At 36.6% G+C, this 15,456-nt stretch overlaps 1 protein-coding gene and 1 non-coding gene across 2 annotated transcripts; one reads left to right on the forward strand and one right to left on the reverse strand.

Annotated features, from left to right (window-relative positions):
• Positions 1-3,182, reverse strand: LOC128292726 (receptor-like protein EIX2). Its single transcript, XM_053027631.1, has 2 exons — positions 406-3,182; positions 1-305 (listed from the first exon to the last, which is right to left on the reverse strand). Exons 1-2 carry the CDS (start codon positions 3,180-3,182, stop codon positions 296-298), a joined length of 2,787 nt encoding a protein of 928 aa, XP_052883591.1. The 3' UTR covers positions 1-295.
• Positions 3,183-15,114: 11,932 nt separating this feature from the next.
• LOC128293388 (small nucleolar RNA R71) lies at positions 15,115-15,221 on the forward strand. Its single transcript, XR_008283571.1, has one exon. It is a non-coding gene; the product is annotated as a small nucleolar RNA R71 (small nucleolar RNA).
• Positions 15,222-15,456: the final 235 nt, after the last annotated feature.

Consider the following 15,456-nt stretch of genomic DNA (forward strand, 5'->3'; position numbering starts at 1 on the left):
AATACCAATTTATAATTTAAGCCTAAAAATAAAGAAGATTTTCAATATTTTATACAAACTAATGTTATAACTTTGATATGTTTTTTCCAATCAATATAATTTTCCTTCTTATTACAAGAAAAGAAATATACAAACCAAATATAAGACAAACATATTACAAGGAAGTCAAAAAGTGGTCACAAATCACTTCTTGATATATAGAAATTGGAAATCATAAAAAGACAAACATTTATTAATTTATGATTTTTTTATTAAGATCTTCTCTCGTGCAGGAAAATCACCTTCAGTTGCAGTTCTAATCAGACCTGATAAACAATCATATAGAACTTTGTTATTTATAGTTAAGGAGATATTTCTCAACGTTGAAAGAACTTCATTAAGGACTGAAGAAATCAAGTTTGTTACCTAGTTGAAAGAGCTCTAATTCTACTCACTAATCTTGTTTTCAGCAGAACAACTGAAACATAAACCCAATCCTTTGCATGATCCAAGTAACGAAAATATGAATGCCTCCATGAACGCTTGAAGAACACAACACTGCAAAACCCCCAAAAAGCCATTGCAAATCCAAGTCCCATGCCAGTGTAAAACCGTTTCATGAACTCGTCATAATCTTCTTCACCTCCTACTGCAGGCTTACCAGGAGGTGGTTCCACCATTGAGCAATTCGGTGAAATCGGAGGACCACAAAGTCCTCTATTATGGGAAAATGATGAAGGATCAAAGCTCTGTAGTTGAGTGCTGGTTGGAATTTTTCCAGACAACTCATTGTAAGACAAGTCCAAGGTACTTAGAAATGTTAATTCGGACAAGCTCGTAGGGATGTTTCCTGAAAACTTGTTTCTTGACAGGTCAAGCACCTCTACTTGTCTTAGATGCCCAATATTTTGAATAATTTTTCCGTTAAAAAGGTTTCTTGACAAGTTCAATGCAACCAGTTCTTGAAGACTACTTAATTCTTCAGGAATCTCTCCTCTTAATTTGTTACAAGAGAGATCAATGGCTAGTAGCAGTCCAAGTTGTGGATAGCTTTGCTTTTTTCCTTTCCATGTAAGCAATGCCTCATCAACATACCTAACCTGAACCTGAGCGAACCATTGAGAAGACCCTACATCTGAGAGGTGATGCTCAATTCTTCGATCTAAACTCACTTTTTCTGCCATGGAAGTGAAATTATTGAGGCATGGTGGTATAGTATCAGAAATTTTATTTACAGATAGGTCTAAGATTTGTAGATATTTCAATCCACAAAGTTGATGAGGAATCCTTCCCCTGAACTGATTCCGTTGAAGGCTAAGAAAAACCAATGATGAAAGCCTCCGGCCAATCCACATAGGTATTTCTCCTGATAATTCATTATCACTCAAGTCTAGAAATTTTAACTCGGTACAATTCTGTAAAGATGAAGGTAATTCTCCTGAGAATTTATTACCACGTAAACTGAGCATTTCAAGAGAAGTCAAAGATCCTAAGGAGCTTGGAAGCGAGCCCGAGAAACTATTATCAGCCAAATTCAAAGCTGTTAAAGACAGGAAACTTTCAAAACAGTCGGGAACCACTCCAGAAAATAAATTATTTGAGAGATCAAGTAATGCCAAAACACCTTTATTGGTAATATTGCAAATTGGAGAGCCTGAACCAGTAAACTTGTTTTTGGAAAGGTTAATGGTCCCCATATCCATAAAGTCTAAAGAAAAATGTGGCAATGGTCCTGAGAAATTATTAGAGCTTAGATCTAGATGGCTTATGTGGATAGAGTTACTTGGGAAAGTACTACTGATCTGATTGAAAGACATGTTTATGTACTTTAATCCTTGAAATGAGCCCCAAAACCAGTAGGGAAGAGAATCTGAAATTCCTGAAGCAGAAATATCAAGGTATTCTACAGAAGAAATATCAAGGTCAGGGGTTAGGACGTCCATTTGCGTCCGAATCCAATCTGGGAAATGAGGCCCTAACTTGCAAGAGCAAAGCATTATTTGACCCAGTTTAAAAGGAGGAATCCATCCGGAGTTGAATTTCAAAGTCAAAGAAGTGGAGGATAAATCCAACTTCTGTAAGTAGGTGAAATTTGAGAAATGAGCTTCGGAAATTACATCACCATCAAAAGAATTCCCTGCAAGCCGCAAGACTCGCAAGTTGGAAAGTTGTCCAATACTTTTGCTTATGGATCCATTTAAAAGGCTGTACCCAAGATCTAGAGCCATAAAATCTGGTAGTTTTCCGATTTCATTCAACACGGAATCTCCCCTAACTTGACTCTCAGCTAATATCAAAAGATTATCACTCAAATAAAGTTCTTGAATAGCCATCATGTTCCCTAAAGCTTCTGGAATTGGACCTTTCAACTGGTTACTTGAGAGATTAAGGGAAACAAGGTTGCGACTAACATTAAACAGCCATGGATATATGGCAGAAGAAGGGAGCTTATTATCAGAGAGATCGAGAGTGATGAGAGATGTAGAAGAGTTGGTAAGGGAAACAGAAGAAGATGAGATGCTTGGAAGATCACAATCTCTCAAACTTAGTTCTTGAAGCAACGGAAGATGGCTAATGATTTGAGACCAATCCTTGGCATTGCTCAGGTTAGTGAAACTGAGATCAACCTGTTTCAAACGAGAAAGATGGGAAAGCCACTCAAGTTTTCCAACACTATACATTTTTTTGAACTTATGGCGAAAGGTCACGCCTTCACCGTTGCCACCCAATCTAAGAGTCTCTACCATTGATAGATTTCCAAGTAGAGAAGGAATTGGACCTCTAAAATTAGCATTAGAGAGATCCAGTAATTTCAATTTTTTCAAAGAAATTAAAAACTCTGGGATGAGACTTCCATTAAAATCATTCCCGTTGAAATATAAAGAAGTCAAGTGATGTAGTTTAAGGAGTGAAGGGCTAATTGTACCTGCTACAACCCATAACTGATCGCTAAAATCGAGCATTTCAACATATCCTGTATGGCTGTTGCAATTGACGCCAACCCAAAGACAGCACTCCTCACTTATCCATGAAGAAAGGGCGTCGTCGCCTGAAAAATCCATAGCTTGAAGGCTGTGCTTAAATTCAAGTAGCGCTCTTCTCTCACTCTCGTTGCACTGGCTAGCATAGGTGCATTTCTCCTGAAGAAGAAGACAAGATAGTGCAAAAAATAAAACAAGTTTATGAGACCTCATACTTGACATCGTAATCATGAAATATGAAGCAAGAGGAAATGAGATTGTGTTTTGTTGTTGTAATTCTGAATGCTAAAACCTAAGGAAAGGGCTCTTTATAAAGACCCGACTTGAATGGAATATGAGCATTCATACTATATGGATGTGTTTAATTATTTAAGATTATGGGTGTTGAATTACTTCAATCTCTTTATTAGTCCATTCAATGAGTTTTTTTTTTCCTAAAACTACATCCATGGGATTAATCTTTATGAATAATAAAACCAAAATACTTAAACAATTAACATCAATTATGCAATTAAAGAAACAAACTCCTGCAACAAAAGCCAACCCGCATAATTACACTATTTAAGCCTTTAATGGAGGACTTAGACTTGCTTTTAATTAATTTATTTTCAGCACAAGCTTCTTCTTTAATTTAATAACATAATTACTTCTTTTTTTTTTAAAGCAGGGTGGACATAATTACAAACCCATGGATTTGGATTAACCCATTCCATATATTAGTACTTTTTTTATATTTAATTTATGCCTCCATAAACCACTGAAAAATTAAATTAATTAAGAATTAAATTGTAATCATTTTCCACACTATTAAACCTTTAATGGAGGACTTAGACTTGCTTTTAATTAATTTATTTTCAGCACAATTTTCTTCTTTCATAATTAGTAAACCATTGGCTTTGAATGATTTAATATTATTATATAATTAATGTTATCAGAAAATACCTTGTAATTGTTGAGTTGAATTACTTTTTGACTACTAGTGCTAATTAAAGGTTAGGCGTGTTTAAGGTTTAAAGTTATAGAGTCAAGACATTTTAGTCACTATTTCAACATTGATTTAGAGTTTTTGCAGTTTCCTTTCTGTTTGAGACAAGTAGTTCCAACCATATAAATGAGAACAAAAATGAAAAAGAGAAAAAGAAAATTGAACATTTAAATATTTACGTGAAAAAATTCTTTCAAAAAAGATTAAAAACCACAAGTAAAGTAGACTTTACTAAATGAGCAAACAATCTGAAAGAGTGCAATATGGAAATAACCAAAACAAAAAACCTTGAATCTTGAAAAGCAAAGCTCTTTAGATAAAACACAAAATTCCCTTAAACTCTCTAAAAAACTCTCTTAATCTTCTATTAATCTTAATATTATGAAAATGTCAATTATTTTAACTTGACTTGCAAGCAATCCCTTAGAATTTGGGTCACACAACTCTAACAATCTCCACCTTGACACGAATTTTTATAACGTCATCTTTGCCAAAGCCCACAACGAGCCTATCTTGAACTATGCAGGGAATTAACTGAGTCGAATTTGTGCTTAGAAGCTAGAAGACTTCTAGCCTTCGACTTGTGCACTGCCAAATCAAAACTAACTCAGGTCTGATTTTCACGAACACAGTGCCCTAACTTTTCAAAACCTGTATCCAAAAGAGAACCTCTCTTCAACGAAACGGTCATACATTTTTCCCTCCTATGACCAAGTTGCCTCCGCTCCAAACGAGTTGTGATGCGTCATTAAGAGCACCGAAAATATCTTATTCCCTGTAAAATAGTAAAAATAACAATAAATGGGAAGTAGGGTCGAATCCTCAGGGGCCGGATTGTACGAATACTCGTTTCTTGAAATCCTGGACAATTTCTTGGCCAAGAAAACCTGCGTTCTTGAAAAATAAAAAAATAGAATTAAGAATTTCAATCTGGAAAAATAAAAACAGAATTTAAAGTGAATTGAAATTGTGAAATTAAATAAATGGCGGAAATTAAAATGAGGAATATAAAAATAAACAGATTTTAGGGAAGAGAAAGTTTCTTATGTGGCGAGATTTCAACCTCCCCTTGTCTCGTTCCACCTTGAGTTTAATCCTTGGCTTTTAAGTAACCCTTCTCGAGCAGGATAAGCTAGTTATAGTGGAAGAGGACGCCTACGACCACCAGCTCTAAGGATTTAGATTTAAAATTTGGTGGAGCCTGACTCTAGCCAATAATCATTTTTTGGGGACTATCTTTTGCTAGATCATCACTTCCCAACAGCGAATACCACGCGGTTTGTCACTTGGATTCGCCAACCTCTGACGCAGAAAGCCAACGAGCCGACTATGCAACCTTCCCAAATTGTACAAAGCGGTCATTCCTTGCACAAGTTGAAAAGATCACCTATTAAGGGACATGGACAGAAGCATCAACCCCGTAATGCGGAGAAGTGATGAATACCTTGTTGAGAAGGCTAAGCGCGGGTTCTAAGCCTCATGAACCTTTTTGGGGAACTTTGACAACCTTCGGCTAGATTGGTTTAGTGGCTCATGTTTTTTTGGAAAGAAATAAATATAATAGGAATGATATTTTTATTGAAGAAAATATGGAGAGAATAAAAGACATAGTTTTTGGGAGAGGGAGTGTTTACAGAAAAGAAAGATGTCAAATATGTGCCACTCCATCCCCTATTTATAGTACCAAAAAACCTAGTCTATTCCTAATTAAATTTTAAAAGATAAATACAAATAAATAAAGATAATTAAAGATAAAAGAAAATAAATCCTAAAATTAAATCTAATAAAAATCCTTAATAATTATCCTAATATAATTGAAATTAAAATAGAGTCTTGTGCTATAAAATCTCTTCTTTTGCATTTTTGTCCTTGCGTCTTCCATGTTTACATTTTTGGCACCACTTCTCTCTTTCTTTACATGTTGGCCCATTATATCTTCAAATTCGCACTTTTTGCCTTTAAATTTCCTCTTGCCTCTAATTTAGTCCCTAAAAGATAAAAGACCACAAAATAATCCAAATTAGTAGGATCATACTTAGAATAACATGCAATTAGCATATAAAATATGTCGTTCTAGAGTATTATCAAGTTGACTTCGACTTCGTAATGAACGGGGGACATCCGATTTCAACGGTCAATGTAGAACCTTCCAGAGTATAAAAACTTTCGGTTCTTTTACCTTTTAACAAAAAGAGAGCTCCACGAGATACTTTAATATCACTTGATTCGATGTTGATTCTGCATCCTTTCAAGTCTAAAATACTCAAGGAGATGAGATTTTTCATAAATCAGATACATACTTGACATCTGAGAATGTCCTAATCGTCCCATCGTGTATCCTAATTTTAACAGTACCAATACCAATTACCTTACTAGATGAATCGTTTCCCATGCGCACAACTCCACCTTCAACCGAACTGTATGTGGAGAACCATTCTCTATTGGGACACATGTGGAAAGAACATCCCGAATCTAAGATCCACTCGGACATGAGCTTGGAATTATCACTCGTTGACACTAATAAGAAATCATCACTGCTTTCATCTGCCAAATTAACACCAGTTACATCTTCCTCGTTACTCTCAGCAGCTCTTTTCTTTCGCAGTTTATAACAATCTGCTTTGACGTGACCTAACATTTTACAATAGCGACACCTTTTGTCTCATTTCTTTGATGCTACCAAAATGGAAGCTCGCCTATTTGCCTTGCTATCCAAACCAAACTCATTATCGAGTTTGTCTCTACTCAACAAATGACCCTTCACATCTTCGAACGAGAGTTTGTCTCTGCCATAAATCAGGGTCCCCCTAAAAGACTTGTATGAAGGGGGTAAAAAGCAAAATAATAGCATAGCCTAATCTTCATCGTTAATATGAAACGTTCTTTAAATCATTTAAATGAGTAATGAATGGACTGATGCGATCTCTAAAAAGCTCACATTCATTCATGCGAAACGTAAATAGATATTGTTTTAACACTAAACGGTTAGCCAAAGACTTAGACGCATAAAGAGTTTCTAACCTTTTCCACAAGGCGGATGAGGTCTTATCCATCAATACCTCCTGCAATACCGTATTCGCGAGGCACAACTGGATTGAAGATAAGGCCTTTTCATCAAGCTCGTCCCATTCTGTTTGATTTAGATTCTCAAGCTTTTTCCCGGTACCAATCTTTTCCAAGCCGATTTGTACTAGAATTGTCATCATCCGAACTTGCTACAAATTGAAATTTGTTTCACCATTGAAATTCTCAATTTCAAACCTTGTTGCTCCCATATCTGAACGGGCTGATCTATGAAAATTGAACTAGTTCTTATACCACATGTTAGGATTGACCCGATTAAGAAACAAGTAAAAAGATAGCATAATAAATTGAGAAATTGAACACACAAATTTAACGTTGAAAAACCCTCCAAATGGGATAAAAAACCACGGGTAAAGATAATTTTACTATAATGAAAAAATAACGAAGAGTACAAAAGATGGAAATAAAAAAATGAAATCCCAAAAACCCAAAAACAAAAAACCCTCAAAATGTAAACACAAAATTCTCTAAATGTGTTATGAGTTCTAATATCTAATGGGTGTATTTTCTAATGTTGTAAAAGTGAAAGATTCTATTCATAGGCTAAATTAGCAAGTCAAATAAATTATGCTAGTAAATGTTAAATATATTATACTAATAAATACTAAATCTTCTAGAAATAAAATTGATGGTTGTGAAACTAACTATAAATTCGACTAAGGCAAGCGCACCTATCGAATAGTAGTATAGTTCTAGTGAGACCAGAAATATCGTATCCACGAGGATTAAAAGTACTAGTGATACGTGATTTTCGTGACAAGTTTTAAATATTTATAACTAATCGTTCTTGAAACTAACTATTATTACGATAAAAGGCAAGTGTACCTATCGAACAGTAGTATAGCTTTAGCAAGACCGGATTGTCGAACCCAAAGGAACTAAAACTATTAGTAATTACTTTCTTTTTATTATCTAGCCTAAAAATAAAAAAAGAGGTTGTTTATCTAACTAATTAACTAAACTAAGAAATCACGGACAGGAAATTGGGGAAAATACTTTTTAGAAAATTTGATTGATTAAGACAATACCCAAGGAAAAATCCACCTAGACTTCACTTGTTATTTGACTCTGAATCAGATGATTTATTCATTTAACTTAATCCCTAGAAATCCCTAAGTTATATTATTATCTCTCGAGACTAACAACGTCTAATCCTAGGTTGAATAATTGAAATCTCCTTCTAATTAACACCCTAAAATTACATCGATCTATGGGCTCCTTTATTATGTTTCACCCTAATCCGGCAAAATCTTGTCACCCTATCTCTAGGCGCGCAATCAACTCCGCTTAATTATGAAAAATTTACTCTTAGACAGGGACTTTTGCTCCTCTGACTAAGTGCATTAACTTGAATCAATATACTGAAATACTGAAACAAGAATCAAGAACACATAATTAAGAACAAGTTAAATATTTATCATACAATTCAGATAATAATAACAAGATCCGTCTTAGGTTTCATTCCCCTTAGGTATTTAGGGGGTTTAGTTCATAACTATAAAGGAAAACATCTCAAAAGAATAATGAATACAAAACATAAAAAAAATCCAAAAACTCCTAAAGGGAAATTGAGGGAAGATCTTTAATCTTGACGATGAATCCGACTTATGAGATGGATCAATCGGCTTTCTTTGAGTAGTTCCTTGCTTCCTAATCTGTGTTTCCCCTTTTCTCCTCTTCTAGGGTCTATTTATAGGTTTTGGAATGCCTAAAAACCCTCAAAAGTGGCCTTTTCCGACTTGGACTCTTCTTAGGCTCGACAGGAACACGTCCGTGTGCGATTGCTCCAAGCCGTGGCTAAGGCTGTTAAATCAACACGGGCGTGTGGTCTACCCGTGTGAGTCGTGCTTCGATCCTGCCAAATTGACACGGCCGTGTGGTCTACCCATGTGAAGAAGTCCAAGCCGTGTTGATTTCGTACGTTGGCCCATTTTCTCTGTTTTTGGCCCGTTTCTCGCTCTTTTTACTCCCCTATGCTTTCCTGAGTATAAAACATGAAATTAAGGCATTAGAAGTATCAAATTCACCAAATCTAAGGATAAATCATCCATAAACTGTGCTAATCATGGGATAAAATATGTATAAATTACGGTTTATCAAATACCCCCACACTTAAGCATTTGCTTGTCCTCAAGCAAATTCATCAACTCATAATCAAAATAAATTCTTCTCAATTTATAATCCCTATCAATAGTATCTTAAAATAATCCATGAGTAATCATACATTGAGAATTCAACTGAAAGAATATCAAAGTTTCAAACATTCCAAGTTGAACATTTTAGCACAAAAACACAGGTGTCTCCCCTTCATTTAAGTGATTACCTTTTATTCAAAATACCACAAAGTTTAACATCCTCACTAAAGATTCACTCAAATCACTCGAGGTGTTCAAGGATAACAAATTAAGCACTCATTAGTCAATATAAAGAGTTATTACCATAGGCTTGCGTGAAAATCAAATCTTCACCACTATAAATTGAGATGATACATTAATCAAAAAGTCTTTTAGAGGGTTGTAATGTTGCTTTGGTTATGGGGTGTGGTCACAAGCTAAAAGAAAAGGTTAGAATCGAGATTGAATTGAAAAATTACCTAACTAGAAAAATACTCATTACACTTGAATACAAAATGAGCTTCATTTCAGAATATAGAATTAGATACTTAAGCCCAAGAATGAAAGATTACTACTAATATGTATGATTTTTTTTAATTAAGAACAAGTTAAATACAATATAGAATGTTGCTAAGGATAAAACATAGCTACGTAATTATTTCAACTTATATCTCGACAAAAAAAAGGGGATCAAATTGATTAAGGGGATTTCAACAATAATGAGTTATAAGTTAATATTGAGGGTAAATCAATGAATGAGTTGTTAGGCTCAAGGGGGTTCACTAAGGGTTAATTATGAAGGTAGGCTTTTATGGAGTGAGTGGGTTAAACTTAGGTGCTTTTATCATTTTGACATATCAAATCAAATGGTATGATCTTGACATGCATAATCAAACAAGTTCTAGAATAACAATTCAATATTGACGTACTCAAAACAATAATAAAAGTGAGCATGAAAGAAATAATAGATGCTCTAAAGGCTCAAAACCTCACAAAAATTATGGCTTTTTGATGTTTAACTTTGTGAATTTTAACTCAAGATAATACCTAAACTTGGGGAAACATACTAAAATATTTAATTCTCAAAAATCAACTTATTATGCTTGATTCTCTAATGTCTTAAAGTTTAAATAATCAAGGCATGAATGCCTATGTTTTAATTCAAGTTATCAATAAAAATCATAACTTAATCAGAATTCATTCTAATAATGATATGAGAAGATCACATGAGAATAAGATAAAATTCAGGGATTTTCTGATAATGAAATAAGTAACCCCCCACACTTAAGATGTACATTGTCCTCAATGTACAAAGATAGATATACTAAAAAATATAAATATAAGTTCATAAGATAGGGAGAGAAGTGAAACTTCCTGAGTTAAGAATGGATTTCTTGAATTGGAGTTATGAGAGTAGAGGAGGATACTCCAGTGGTGGTAGAGGTTGGGTTCCACAAGTGCTGCGCCAAAAGAATATTATATCTCGTATGGCTATGGTCGTGGTCGAGCAGGGTATGGCAGTTGTGGAGAACCTTTTCTAGTGGAGTTTCAAGTTCCTAAGTGATAGTGAGCTTTGGAGCTCTTTATAACTGTGATAGAATCATGAACCTTTTAGGGAATATAAATAAGAATAATTACTCGTAATGAAATAGCCAAAATTAAAATTTATTTATAAAAAATAAAATAGTATCAAACGAAAATAAGAAAAAAAAGTACTATAAAGAAATAAATAAAGATAAAAATAAAAATAAAAAGTTTTTAAACATCGTCATCGCCGGATGGTTCGCGAGGTAGCGATGAGATGTGGAGGTGCTAACAGATCTGATGTAGAGTAGCATCAATGTGGTCAAAGCGCTGAAAACACTGCTGCTCAAATCTAGTAAGGCGCTTAGAAATGTCAGAGTATGAAGCCGCCACATGAACTGGACGATGGGTGTGTGGTGGCTGAGGTAGTGGGTCTTCGTGACGTGGAGGGACATCCTCAGTAATGTCCTCAGGGTTCTCCTCCTCTACTGATTGGGTGAGGCGGTATTGAGGAGGGTAGGCTCCATGTCATTTTTTGATCATCCTCATACTTAGCATGCTCGAGATGCCTTGTGGGGACATCTGGCCAATGAGAGTAAGGGAGAATGCCTGTGCTGCTGTGTTGATGAGCCTAAAGAATTGAGCCAACAGAGTCACATAAGGGCCAATAGAGATGACCCCCTTCCTATGCCGCTCCGTTTGATGTTGAATGGCGAGGGCAATGAAATAGGCGAGGTCGAAGACATGCCTGTGCGACATACACCATAGAAAGTAGGCATCGTGAGTGTTGACGATGCCAGTGCTCTCTTGCCTTCCTATTAACGTGTAAGATAAAATGGCGTGTAGGTACCTCAAAGATGGAGAGAGAGTCGATGCCTTAGAGCGGCTAGGATTGTAGGAGGCAGAGCCGGGGGCAAGGGAGTTCCAATGCCGTGAAGGAGAATGATGGATGTGGCGATTGAGAGTGTGGAGTTTGTTCTCCTCCATGAACTCTTCCTTTTATAGGCCAAGTGCGGTACCGAACTCTGGGATGTTCAACTAGCAGACTATACCGCCAGGGTGAAATTGGACTGTTCCCGGATCATCACTGTCTAAAGATGGAATGTTGAGCAAAGTTCCACCGTGAGCTTAAGATACGTCGGCTCGATAATCTCAAAGAAAAGCCCTCAAGGATCGGTGGTAAGGAGGGCCCGAATTGCATCACCAAGTTGGACTTGTTCCAGCGTGATCCAGTCTATACAACGACCCACTTCCAAGGGTCGGGCCCGTAAAATCTAAAATAGTTCCTCCTGATTGCCTGGTGGAAATTAGAGGAAGGGGTGGCGAGTCTCTGAGGTAGGGCCCAAGGATGACGCTTCTCATTTCCTTTTCTTCGAGGTGGGGACAGCGGTCTTTTTCCTACGTGAGCTTGACATTGTATACCTGCAATGAGAAGTGGAATGATACTTCCATGGGGCTCACATACTACATAAAAAAAGAATGAACTAAAATAATCAAGTATTTATATCAAATTATGATGATGGATGAGATTATGTTCAATATGTATGTGGGTTTTATAGCATGAAACCTATAGAATCAAGAACAAAATGGATGAATGTAGCATAATATATTAACTAAAAATGTCAAATTTCTACTAAAAAGATTAAGTATTACTATCATTTCTATGAATATTTACTCAAAAATAGTCAAATGAAACAAAAAGAATCATGAAATAAGTAAAATAATTGAAGAAAGCAGATAGAAAAGAGTAAACGAATGCAAGAGGGGCACTTGAGGCGTCGAAAATGGTGTTGTGGTATGTGCACGGGTGTGGCAGGTAGGGTTTATGGAGTTGCAGCGGCTAGGGTTAGTGATTTTTGGGGAAGGGGATGATGAATAGTGAGGGGGTATTTATAGAAATTGGGGCACACGTCCGGGGGACACGTACGTGTGCCCTCAATTTAGCCCATGTGTATCGCATTTTTAGGTCTGAGTGTGTCTGACATTCGACACACGCCCGTGTTCTTCGGGCGTGTTGGTGCACACGGCTGTGCCGCACGGCCATGTCATACTTCGTTCACTTCTCCCACGCCTGTGTTTAAAGGTACATGCCCGTGTTAATTTGACAGGTTCGACCACAGGTGCTTAGCACGGGCGTGTCGCACGCCCGTGTTACTTTTTTAGTTTCGACCACAGTTTGGAGGCACGAGCTTGTCGCACGCCGGTATTGATTTGGCAGGCTCGCCCATGGCCATGTTGTACAGTCGTGGTAACTTATCGCCTCTTGTGTTGGTGAAAAATGTTGCCCTGTTTTCACACGGCCTGAGGCACGCTCGTGTGCCTGCCCGTGTGGTCTTTAGAAAGCCTGTGTTCCATGATTTGGTTAGTATGTTAGATGTTAAGAATTTAAAATTTAAAGAAATTAATACTGTTAGTACTCGGGGTGCCTCTCGAGAAGTGCTTATTTATAGTCTAAGCTCGACTTACCTCTCTGGTGCGTGTTTATGGTGGCTCGAGGAGTTTGCACTCTTCGCCCCTGCTATCAATTTTATCAACATAAGGTTTAAGATGAGTATTGTTTACCTTGGCGTACCGAATTTGGGTTGAATTACCTCGACTGTACTGTATGGAAAATACTAAGTACCGTAAGAGGAATTTCTTCATTTGGTTTAGAAGTGGCAATGCAAGGATCTGCTACATCTAGTAGTACTTTGTCTCCAACTTTAAGTTGATTTGGTGAGGAATTTAACTCGTTATGGCGTGGTTTTAGTTTATCGTGTTTTCTCGGTTTATGTGTCTTCCATTTATCTAGCTCCTCGATTTGTAGCCTTCGTTCTTCATGGGTAGGTCCTTTGTTGTTGTTTGAACATGGCTCATGCATGCTCTTCGAACTTATTTCCTACAAAGTAGGTTGCGCCAAATGGTCAATTTTAGTGGAACGATCTGTACAATCACCTTCAATTTTTGATGTGTTGCTCGAATTACGAGCTTGAAGGATGATTGTTTCGTCTCCCACATGAAGTGTGAGTTCACCTGTTCCAAAGTCAATAATTGTTCTAGCAGTTGCTAAAAAGGGTCTTCCTAAAATTAAAGAAGTGTTACTTTCCTCTTCTATGTCTAGAACAACGAAATTAACTGGGAATATAAATTTATCAATTTTAACAAATACATCTTCAATAATACCCCTAGGAAATCTTATAGTTTTATCTGCTAATTAAATGCTCATCCTAGTTTGTTTGGGTTTCCCAAGACCTAGTTGCTTAAACATTTTATAAGGCATGACATTAATACTAGCCCCTAAATCAGCCAACGCATTATTAACATCTAAACTACCAATTAGATAAGGAATTGTAAAACTCCTGAAGCTTTAATTTGTTGGGTAGCTTATTCTGTAGAATGGCTGAGCAAACTGCGTTTAATCCACATGCGATGCTTCATCTAACTTCCTTTTATTTGCTAGAAGCTCTTTTAAAAATTTGACTGTGTTCGGCATCTGCGAAAGGGCTTCAATAAACGGTAAGTTAATATGTAATTTCTGTAAAAGTTTAAGGAATTTACCAAATTTTTCGTTAGAGCAGTCTTTCCTTATCACATTAGGGTATGGCACACGAAGTTTGTATTCTGTACTTTCCTATCTCTACTCATAGTGGCCTACCTCACCTTTACTTTTGCTTACCACAGTTTCTTGCCTTGGTTCTGGTTCAGGTGTAACTAACCCTTCCTCATTTTGAATGGCAATCGCGTTGAGTTGCTCCCTTGGGTTAGATTTAGTGTTGCTTGGCAGGCTACCTTGTGGTCGTTCAAAAATCAACTTGGCAAGCTGTCCTATTTGAATTTTGAGTCCTTAGATCGATGCATGTTGATTCTTAAATGCTGTCTTGGTATTCTGAAAACGAGTTTCTGACACCAATATAAACTTTGTGAGCATCTCTTCAAGGTTTGGCTTTTTCTCTTGTTGGTAAGGTGGTTGTTGGAAGCTTGGAGGTGTTCTCTAATTTCCTTGGCCTCTCCATGAGAAATTTGGGTGGTTCCTCCAACCTGCATTGTAAGTGTTACTATATGGATTATTTTGAGATCGAGGATTATTACCCATGTAATTTAACTGCTTGTTCTCGATGTTGTGGCCATAGGATGGGTATTCTGAATTACTCGATCCTCTTCCACTTGCTTCGCACTACATTACTGAGTGAACCTATAAAAAACCAATTAAACCATCAATTTTCCTATTAATAGTTTTACCTGATTAGAGAGCATAGTGACTGAATCGACGTTAAAAATGTCGGCTGCTTTCGTTGGCTTTGTCCTCATAACTTGCCACTAATAGTTATTCAGTGACATTTCTTCTATAAATTTGTAAGCCTCTTCAGGAGTTTTGTTATTGATAGTTCCACCAGCGGCTACGTCAACCATTTGTCTAGTCGAGGGATTTAGGCCATTATGAAACGTTTGAACCTGTAGCTAGAGTGCTAACCCATGGTGAGGACATCGTCTCAAAAGGTCCTTGCATCTCTCTCATGCATCATAGAGTGTTTCTAAATCCATCTGCACAAAAGAAGAGATATCATTACGTAATTTATCCGTTTTAGCTGGCGGAAGATATTTTAATAAAAACTTTTTGGTCATTTGTTCCCAAGTAGAATTAATCCTCGTGGTAACGAGTTCAACCACTATTTAGCTTTGTTCCTCAATGAAAAGGGAAACAACCGAAGACGTATGACATCATTAGAAACACCATTAATTTTAAATGTATCGCAGAATTTTAGGAAATTCGCCAAATAAGTATTTGGATCCTCATCCTGTAAACCATCAA

Source organism: Gossypium arboreum, chromosome 5, assembly GCF_025698485.1.
Source record: "Gossypium arboreum isolate Shixiya-1 chromosome 5, ASM2569848v2, whole genome shotgun sequence".
Lineage (NCBI taxonomy): Eukaryota > Viridiplantae > Streptophyta > Magnoliopsida > Malvales > Malvaceae > Gossypium > Gossypium arboreum.